A 10,803-nucleotide genomic window follows, 5' to 3' on the forward strand; every position below is an offset into this window, starting at 1 on the left:
TTTTTTTTTCAAGTTAAACCAAACTTTTATTTTGGTGAGCTGTGGTGAAGAGGTTTAGCATTTTTGTGTTGTAGTAAATTATTATTTATTACTACTACTACTACTATTATTATTATTATTTCTCTTTTGAGAAGTAAGCTTTAATAAACAATAGTAATATATTTCTGTCATCATTTCTTCAAGTTAAACTGAACTTTTAATTAATTACTACTATTATTATTATTATTATTATTTCTATTTTGAGTACGCTTTAATATACAATAGTAATATGTTTCTGTCATAATTTCTTCAAGTTAAACTGAACTTTTAATTGGACAGGTTGTCATGTAGATCTCTGAGTCTGCCAGCCCATTTTTGACCAGTTCCATGACAAGTTTGAAGGATTCTGCGATTTGCGCACGTTTGTAAAAAAATAAGGCATGAATATAGATGAAGCGCTGAGTGTGTGTTTCTGTCTGAACAGGATTATTTTGAGTTTCCTCCGGGGTCTGAGGTGTCCGAGGAGGCGAGGTCACTCATCAGCGCTCTGATCTGCGACAGGAGCGTGAGGTTGGGCTCACGGGGCTCCGTGGACTTCAGAAAACACCCGTTCTTCACGGGTTTGGACTGGAGTTCCCTTCATCTCCTCCCTCCTCCGTACCGTCCTGACGTCTCCGACGCCACAGACACCTCCAACTTCGACGTGCTAGACGACTGTCTGAGCAACACGGTACCCGAGCCATCAGATCCATCACAGAGATGTGAATCTCAGCGGGATCTGACTCTTCTGCTCTTGTGTTCAGGAAAGCCTGAGTGGCGTGATGGAGCGAGCGCCGGTTGGGCTTCATCTGGCGTTTGTAGGCTACTCTTACACAGCCACCAGGTTAGTGACTCTTCATCAGCAGCTTTATTGTTGAGCGCAGCTTTAATGGTGTGTTCAGACCAAATGCGAAGCGAATATGCGCATCGCGTCACTCGCTCTATATTACTCACAAGATGTTATTTTAGATGTTAACTAACTAACTAACTACCTGTTGTGGAAGTCCCATATATCATGGAAAGCCAAATGCTGATGTGTCTGGTTTCAGAGGTGGACGAGTATTGATTAGTGCTGTCAAACGATTAATCGCATCCAAAATAAAGTTTTTGTTTGCATAACATATGTGTGTGTTCTGTGCATATTTATTATGCATACATAAATACACACACATACAGTATATAATTTGAAAATAATTACATGTATTTACATGTCTATATTTATATAATTTATATTATAAATAAATATATTTAATATATAAACATAACCTATTCTTCTGAAATGTATACATGCATGTGTGTGTATTTATATATACAAAATAAATATACACAGCACACACACATATATTATGTAAACAAAAACTTTTATTTTGGATGCGATTAATCGCGATTAATCGTTTGACAGCACTAGTATTGATCCTGCATTAATGTGTGTTACATTTTACTGCTGTATATACACTAGCTATGTTTCCATCCACCTATTTATATGCACATTTTGGAATATCGCATAAAAAAACACTGGATGGAAACGCCAAGCTGCGCATAAGTTCTAAAAATTAGCATAAAAAAGTAATGTGACTTTGCGCTATGAGACGGGATAACTTGACTATAGCAGCGGACCGATCTCGTTCACAGCATCTATATGTTTTTATGGTCGTTCTGAAATGCCTGAGCAAAGTCTGCCGTCAAAGTATTTCTGTATAATTGTCTTACACGACTGCGTTCCCAAACAGCAAAGCAACGACCGCATTTATTGTGTTACGTCTGCTCTCTGAGGTGCAAGTAATTTATTAAATATGAAACTTATTATATTCAGTGGCTTCTCCTAGTTTTCTTAGTGATATTTAGTGCCAGTTTATCAGGAAGTGACGATTTTGTTCTCTTTGACTCGTTGGATAGAAACGGTGCTTTATTCGCAAATGCTTTATGTGGTATTCCAGTTTTGCGCATAAGTGAAATTCGCATCTTTGGATGGAAACATAGCTACTGACATTTTTTTTATTGATAGCAGCATCTCTGTAGCCATGCTAATAAAATACAACTACCACTACAACTGTTTTTTTTTAATGCTCCAGACCTATATCATAAATTTTGGGGTTCCCACAGACGGCTACAATAATGCTCTCTTCCATTTTCTGATTCAACTGGACATGTCAATTAGGCCTAGCTCGCGCGAGAATGCGTCATGCGAATTTTCTGCTCGAGGTGAAATTTCTGAACTTGCGCGCAAGACACGATTGAGGCAGAGGTTGCGTTATACTTTAAAGAGGTCATATGATATTGCTAAAAAGAATATTATTTTGTGTATTTGGTGTAATGAAATGTTTATGCGGTTTAAAGTTAAAAAAACACATTATTTTCCACATACTGTACATTATTGTTTCTCCTCTATGCCCCGCCTTTCTGAAATGCATAGATTTTTACAAAGCTCATCGGTCTGAAAAGCGAGGTGTGCTGTGATTGGCCAGCTATCCAGTGCGTTGTGATTGGCCGAATACCTCAAGCGTGTGACGGAAATGTTACGGCCCTCACCATACTGTGATGCCCTGTCCGGCCGGAGCGACGAGACAAAAACATTAAAACCCATTATAAACCAGGCATTTGTTGCATCCAGTGGGGACATAATTACTGATTATAATGACTTATACTGTCTTTTTATGCGTTGCGTTGCATCGCGCCGCGTAAACATAAAACCATGTCTGCATTTGTGATCGGAGAAATGACGAACACTGCCCAGACTACTCTACACTGCTCAAAACTCATGTTTTAACCATCAGTTGCAAATGATAAAAGAAAACGTACTTACGTGAGTCAGAACAGCCGGCATTTTAGTCTAACGTTACTCTCCCAGGATCAGGATACAGTCCTCCGTAAAATGTCCCGGCGATCCACAGCGAAGTTGTTGTATTTCCTCTGCAACCAGCACAGATCAGCTCCAGGCATGATGAAGCAGATATCGTCCTCTTTTGGAAGACCAAACAAAGTAGTTTCGCTTTCACAACAAAAAAAAATGAAATCGCATCATATGACCTCTTTAACATTGTCCGTCAGGGTCGTAAAAATTCCGTCATAATCTGTTAGGCCTATTACCCGTCATTTAAATTTTTTATATTTTAATTATAATACCACATTTAATTGCTTGTATTTTTGTTCACATTTTCATTTTTAATAATAAACCTACAGGACGAGTATATAGGCATATGCATTTATTTATATATGAAGAGAACAGATGAACAAAGACACTAAAAACAACTAAATATGCTAGGGCTTGGTAAAAAAATATATATATATTTTAATAGATTCTCATTTTTATGAACCAATATCGATTCTTAAATTCCAGTCGACTCTGTTTTCAGTTGATGAATGTCCAATAAATCACAATAGGCTAAGCTTTGTGCGTTGTTACTTTTGATATGAAACAAAGTCTCCGATTTCAAATTGATGTCCATTTTATTAGGAAATTCAAGCAATAAATACTGGGTGGAAATTACAATTATAAATTACAATAGATCACCCTCAGTGTAATCTGTCAAAGTGACGGACGGCCTTCAGATTTTCCCGTCACTGCTAAAAAAATTCTGTCAATGATGGAAAATTCTCGGTTAATGCGACCTCTGGATTTAGGCGAATATCGTGTGTTTCACGTCATTTGTGTCGCCCAGTGCGAATTCGCCTCTATTTGCATATTTGCATTGAGGTTGTATGTAATCTAGTCATGTGAATGATTAAATTCACGTTTGGTGTGAACACACACCATAAGATGTTCTCACTCTGCTGTGCCGTACAGAGAGACGGGAGCACTGGACCGCAGCAGAGACATCATGATGGAGATCAACCAGCAGCAGGATAGAGATCTGCTCCACCTGCAGGGAAAACTGGTACGGTGAACACTGATCGATCAAAACATCAACAAAATCATGACATTCAGTCATAAAAATGGAATTTAATGTAAATATGTATTACATCATAAAATCCAGAGAAATTCAAACAGACCACACAGAATTTCTGGAGAAAAAAAAAATACAAATTTCATAGGGCGCTGTTATTGTTAAAAATTTAAATTGATAAAGTTTTTTAAAATTAGACGTGCTTTCTGATTATTAAAATTAAATCAAGCCATTAAAATGGAATTCAAAACAGAGAATTTGGGAAAAAATACAACTAAATTTCTGAAAAACATTAAATGTAAGTAGGGCTTTATGAAATCTGTTTTATTTATTTATTTATTTTACCAAATTCACTTTTTTTCTGGATTCCGTTTTAATGGTTCTATAAAATTTGAGTGATCAAAAGTTTAACAAAAATTAAATTTTAGAGCCCTATAAAATACATTGTAATTTTCCCAAATTCAGTTTTTTCCCCCCCGTTTTAATTTTGCTGGATTAAATTTTTGATTTTGTTTGAACTTATTAATGGTTAAATAAAATTTAATAATCTAATAGCATGATTTATTAATTGAAGTCATGAAACTTATACAATTTAACATGGGTTTATTAAAAAATTAACCACAATAAGTGGTCTTCTTGATGTACATTTAGAAAGAGATTTTTTTCCATGATTTCATTTCTAAATCACACGAGGTCCCCAGATAATACTAATCCACATTTTTTTGTAATGAACCTTCCAGTGCATACAAATGAAATCAACAACAACAAGACACATTATAATAAAATGAAAGAATAAATTAACAAAAAAAGTATAAATTATCAAAAAAAGTATAAAGATAAACATTAAAAAAGAAATTTATAAAATAGACATTTTTACAGATTATCACATATTTAGAGTTTTGTTAATAATATTTTCACAAAACCAGTCATAAGGGTAATTTTTTTGAAATTGAGATTTATGCATCATTAGGATCGCACAATATTTGGCTGAGATGCAACTATTTGTAAATCTGGAATCTGAGGGTGCAAAAAAATCTAAATATTGAGAAAATCATCTTTAAAGTTGTTCAAATGAAGTTCTTAGCAATGCATATTACTAATCAAACATTAAGTTTTTTTATATTTTTGATTTTCTTATGAAATTTACAAATTTACAGAGGCGTCATCTATTCACATTAGTGATCTTCATCTAGCAGCAGTCTGAATCAGATGTCAGTGTGAGTGTGAATGTGCTGCAGAATCAGGTGTGGCGGCTCAGAGAATCCATCACCGCTGAGCTGATGTCACTTCCTGCTGAGCAGAACAAACCCCAGCCAATCAGCAGCAGCGCAGAGACGGAGCAAAGCGACGCACACACTTACGAGCTACAGAGGTACAACAACATACACTCAACTGTTACAGTCATATCTGATGATAAATGCTGAAAAGTGGAAATTTCTGGAAAGAAGTTTTTTTTTACAGTCTATGATATACAGTGTGTATATGTATATATATATATACAGTATATATATGTGTGTGTGTGTGTCTGTGTATGTGTGTGTCATGTGATTTTACTATTTTTCACTGTAAATTATATAGTAATTCATAGTTTTTACTACCAAAATGAATAATTTTGGATTAAACAGGTTCTTGACTGTATACAGAATGTTACATTTAACCATTTAACAGGTTTTTACTGTAGAATTTTAGATTTTTGTCTTTGTGACATTTGTTAGAGTGAACAGTGGATAACTGTGCAGTAGTATTGATGTACTGCTAGTAAATACAGTGCTGTTGATGTTCTCCAGGCGTGTGCACAAAGCCGAGCGCAGGAACAGAGAGCTCGAGCAGGAGATGGCCGGACTGAGAGAGGAGATCCTCAGACTGACCGCCGGCAGGGACCAAGGTCAGGAATGATCTGTGATCTGGAATTAGCATTACAGATATCACCCTGACTGTATGCAATATTATCTGTGCAGTGTGTTTGAAGCTCTGCCCTGAGAATAGTGATAAATATCTTGTCCGGGAATAGATAATGAGACACAACAGAACAACTGCAGGATCACATGACTAGACCTGTCACCAAGTTCATGCCTGACGATTGTCAAACAAATAATAACTGTGATTAACCGTTTAATTGTCTGTTTTGTTCATGTCACTTACAGTGGAAGCCTAATTTTTTATTTATATTTTGACATGGAGACATATAATTAAATAGGCATTTTTAATACTATGAATTAAATATTTAAACTTCTAAAAATCTTTTTAAATGAAATTAAATACATATATTTATTTAAGTTATTTATTAATAATTTATAGGAAATATTTTTAGTAGTGCTGTCAAATCGTGATTAATCGCATCCAAAATAAACATTTTTGTTTACATAATATATGTATGTGTGCTGTGTATATTTATTATGTACAGTATATATAAATACAAACACATGCGTGTATATATTTCAGAAAAAATTGGTTATATTTATATATTAAATATAGTATAAATTATATGAATATAAATATAGACATGTAAATACATATATATTTTGAAAATATGTATACTGTCTGTGTGTGTATTTATGTATACATAATAAATATACACAGAACACACATATATATTATGCAAAAATATTGTGATTAATTATTTGACAGCACTAATTTTGAGTAATGCTTGTTTCAGCAATGTTTTAGGCCCAATTATTAAACTTTATGATGATCACGTTTTGCAGCTCTTAGAGAGCTATATATATATTTATTAATATATTATATACAAGAGAAGCTGTCTACAACAAAATATGCAATTAACTTAATTTTGTAACTTTTATTCTTAACTTTTATATCACGTATATTTGTTCTTCGATTAGTGACAGGCCAACATAGTTCTATAAACAAGAACATTTCACAGAAAATATGCATTTTTATGTTCATATTTGGTTTGTGACCAATTATTAATCTTCAGTGAAAGTTTAGTAAAGTTTTGAAGCTCTGTGGGTCTTAAAAGGTTATAAAAAGTCTTAATTCACCCTTTCACAAATTAAAACATTAAAAGGCCTTAAATCATAGCAGTAAGTCTTAAATTAATCAAATCATCACATTAAATGTAGCATGAACTGCTAAATGAATCTCTTCCTCGGTATTTTTGTCTTGTTTTCCAGTACAAATATCTAAACTTCCTTAATTCAAGATACATTTACTGGAGGTGCAGCATAAAGATATGAGGTCTTATGAAACTGAACAAAATGAAGTGAATTTATGAAAACAAGAACAAATATCTGTCAGTGGTGAATGAAGATAAGTTTCCCTTTGAATTAAGATGATCTTTCTGTGCCTATTGGCAGATATTTCATAGAAAGGTCTTAGAAATCTTAAATTACCTTCATAAAACCTGCAGTGTGACCCAATGAAGACAGTGTTCTGCTCGTGATGAGACATAATGTCTCAGAAGGTTCCTGCACATCTTCTGTCTCTGGTTTGTTGGACTGAATGGTTCTTTGTAAACATGCCTTCACGCATGATGTTTCCTCACGCAGGCTCACAGCGGCATCACTGTGTGTGTGTGTGTGTGTGTGTGTGTGAGTGAGTGACTGAGTGCGTGAGAGAGAGAGTGTGTGTGTGTGTGTGTGTGTGTGTGTGTGTGTATGTGTGTGTTGGCAGTGGCAGAGGCTGATCTAATATGGGCTATCTAACACCTGTTTCTCCTCCAGTCACAGAGCTGTGTGTGTGTCGGCCGCTGCGCTGTCTGGACTCCGTGTGGGACGTAAGCCTATCTTAGCACCTTTAGCATTGCATCTGTCATGGCTGCGTGTCACCTTTATCTGTTCTTGTGTCGTGATCTGTGTGCATCATTCCTACACGTGTCAGTCGCATTGTCCACTGAAAGCTGATTGACAAACCTGATGTTTGTAGAGCTCAGCGACGCCCCCTGCCTGCCATTACCCACTCGTGACGCCGCTGCACCGCCACCTGCTGCTCTTCAACAGGGTGAGTGAGTGCTATGGGATGATATTAGGCTCAAAATGATTAATAGACGCACGCACAATTATCCATGTACTGCATACATTTTATACATGTATCTTACTAACCACAAACAAATGCCTTTCAATTTGAGTCTGTGGAATTCAGGATTAAATAAATGTGCAGCGATTTTTACAAATACTGACAAATACTAAAAATGTTTTGTTCTGCATTAATATATCATAAATTTCTCATGCAAAAAAGAATCCGTGCATATGTGGATCAGGTGACACGCGTGCATTAATTGACGTCTAGTTCGAGTCGATCTTGTTCGGTTCATTTGGATTTTGAGACTTAATTTTCGTTTACAGCATCATTTCACGTCCCCCCCACACACACTTTGTTAGACATATGACTTAGATTTTTATAGCAATTTTAGAGTGCAACATATTTTATAAAATATTTATTTTATATAAAATAAAATAAATAGTATTCTACATTATCTTTACTGTAAACTTAAACTTCTATAACTTTTTTATACTTTCTTTTTTTTTAAATGCATTCACTTCAGCAATAATCTGCAATGTGTCTTCTTTAAAAGAGAGCAACCTTAGGTCTGTCTTCCGACACGTTCAGGAATTACAACCGTGTTGTAACAAGCATTGATAAACAAGTGTTCTGTTTTCAGTTAATGTATCCCCCAAAGGGGCGACGTATCCTGGGGGATACAAACATTAAAATCAAAAATAAGAGTCAAGATTTTTTTTTAAAAATCATGAAATTGTATTATTTGAGTCCCAATAAGTATATAATACTTTTCTGATGCCTCTTTATGGTTTTGCCCTTTTTAGGGTCAATGTATCATGCTGCTCTTCTGTAGGCTAGTGTTGTAATCACTAACTAAAACTATTCAAAAACATTTTTGTTAAATGAAATAAAGCTCAAATAAAATATAAATATTCAAGGAAAACTAAATGGAAGTTAGAAATGTTGTCTTGGCAAGTTTTTTTTTTTTTAATAAAGTTCTAACATTACTAACTATAAACTACAACTGAATATAAAATTAAAATGAATTAAAACTATTTCAGAATATTTTTAAGAAACCAAAAACGAATAAAGTTCCTAATAAAAATACTATACAATACGATTAATCGCATCCATAATAAAAGTTTTTGTTTACACACACACATTCTCACTCACACACACTCTCTCTAGCCTTGCCCAATCCACACACACACAGCTTGTGATCCACGCGCAGCTGAGCCTCAGAAAATCAGCGACCACTAGATGACACTAGCCCCAGTCACATGTGCGCATTCCATTGTGTACGGTTTCATGAAGGTTACATTGTGTTTTCTTTGTTTCTTTTTGGTTTGGCTATTTTCCTCTACCATAGAAATATAATAAATATGCTTTATTGAACTTGTTCTAATTGAACTTGTCTTAAGACACAGAATAGCTTATATTAATTTTGCCAAACAAGAACTTTGTGACGGTACCTTGTTTTTTCTTTCTTTCTGTAATTCAGCGGCACGTTGTCAGTTGTTCATTCCTTGTATTATTATTATTATTATTATTATATGATTTTTGGTATAGTGCCCAAACAAAATCTCACAGGAACCACAATTTTTGTGATATCAACTTCAAATTCGGAGCATAACTTTGTTAGACATATGACTTAGATTTTTATAGCAATTTTAGAGTGCAACATATTTTATAAAATATTTATTTTATATAAAATAAAATAAATAGTATTCTACATTATCTTTACTGTAAACTTAAACTTCTATAACTACACACACATACAGCATATATTTAGAAAATATTTACATGTATATATTTATATTGATATAATTTATATCATATATAAATATAATTAATATATAAATGTAAAATTTTTCTTAAATATATGGATGCATGTGTTTGTATTTATATATACTGTACATAATAAATATACACAATACACACACACACATATTATGTAAACAAAAACTTTTATTTTGGATGCGATTAATCGCGATTAATCGCGATTAATCGCTTGACGGCACTAAAATATACAGATAGATAGATAGATAGATAGATAGATAGATAGACAGACAGACAGACAGATAGATAGATAGATAGATAGACAGACAGATAGATAGATAGATAGATAGATAGATAGATAGATAGATAGATAGATAGATAGATAGATAGATAGATAGATCGATAGATCGAAATCAAGCAGCCTACAACAGAAACAAGCTGACTCACAGATTCAGAGATGTGACAGAGTTCTCCTGTATTTAATCAGCAGTAGCTGTGTCCATCAGCGAGTCGTCTGGTAAGCATGCGTCTCCTGTGCGGTGTTTGATTGACAGGTGTGGATGCCGCAGGTGAGGAGTGAGTCGTATCTGCTGGTTTGTGCCGAGGGGACTGAGCTGCAGCTGTGGGAGCGACACTGCAGCGCTGATCTTTGCTGAAGAACACTAGATAGTCAACAGCAGACGCTTCAGTGAAGCTGTGTGGACTGTGATCTACTCTATTGTGCAGTAGTCTGATCTCTTCTTCTCTGTTCTTCAGTTCCAGTCTATAAAGCCTTTTCAGCATCGTGGCCACATGATTGAGTGAATGATTTGAATCACTCAAGTTTCCTGCTTTAATAAATTATCGCGGCCATGATTCTGATTCACTAGTCACGTTTACAACCGGTTCAGCTCCATATTCTGATTGCACTCATATTCTGAATATGATGTTTATATGCACAGATATGGTTGTTTTAGGTCTGCTGATCTACACGTGTTTTTTTTTTTTCTTGCTGTTTCTCAAAAGATTTCCCTAGAGAGTCCAGATGCTGCCATTGGTTATGCAGTATGTGCTCAGCTATTTAATTAGAATTTGATCTAATCAGTTTTCCTAATTAGTCATTTGATTAGAAACCCTTCAGAAATGGCCAAAAACTCTGACTGCAACTGGAAAGAACTCGGCAAAT

The 10,803-nt window shown here is 34.7% G+C and overlaps 1 protein-coding gene across 1 annotated transcript in view; it reads left to right on the forward strand.

The window, feature by feature from the left end:
* The window catches only part of LOC107565533 (myotonin-protein kinase), a 31,935-nt gene extending 21,132 nt beyond the window's left edge, over positions 1-10,803 (forward strand). The window contains exons 11-18 of the mRNA XM_016250783.1: positions 464-709; positions 783-862; positions 3,803-3,893; positions 5,141-5,274; positions 5,690-5,787; positions 7,583-7,635; positions 7,785-7,859; positions 10,193-10,803. Coding sequence (XP_016106269.1) covers positions 464-709; positions 783-862; positions 3,803-3,893; positions 5,141-5,274; positions 5,690-5,787; positions 7,583-7,635; positions 7,785-7,859; positions 10,193-10,294 — 879 coding nt within the window. The 3' untranslated portion in view covers positions 10,295-10,803. The remainder of the gene's footprint in view (positions 1-463; positions 710-782; positions 863-3,802; positions 3,894-5,140; positions 5,275-5,689; positions 5,788-7,582; positions 7,636-7,784; positions 7,860-10,192) is intronic.

This window comes from Sinocyclocheilus grahami, unplaced genomic scaffold, assembly GCF_001515645.1.
Source record: "Sinocyclocheilus grahami isolate Dianchi unplaced genomic scaffold, SAMN03320097.WGS_v1.1 scaffold1007.1, whole genome shotgun sequence".
NCBI classification, from domain to species: Eukaryota; Metazoa; Chordata; class Actinopteri; order Cypriniformes; family Cyprinidae; genus Sinocyclocheilus; species Sinocyclocheilus grahami.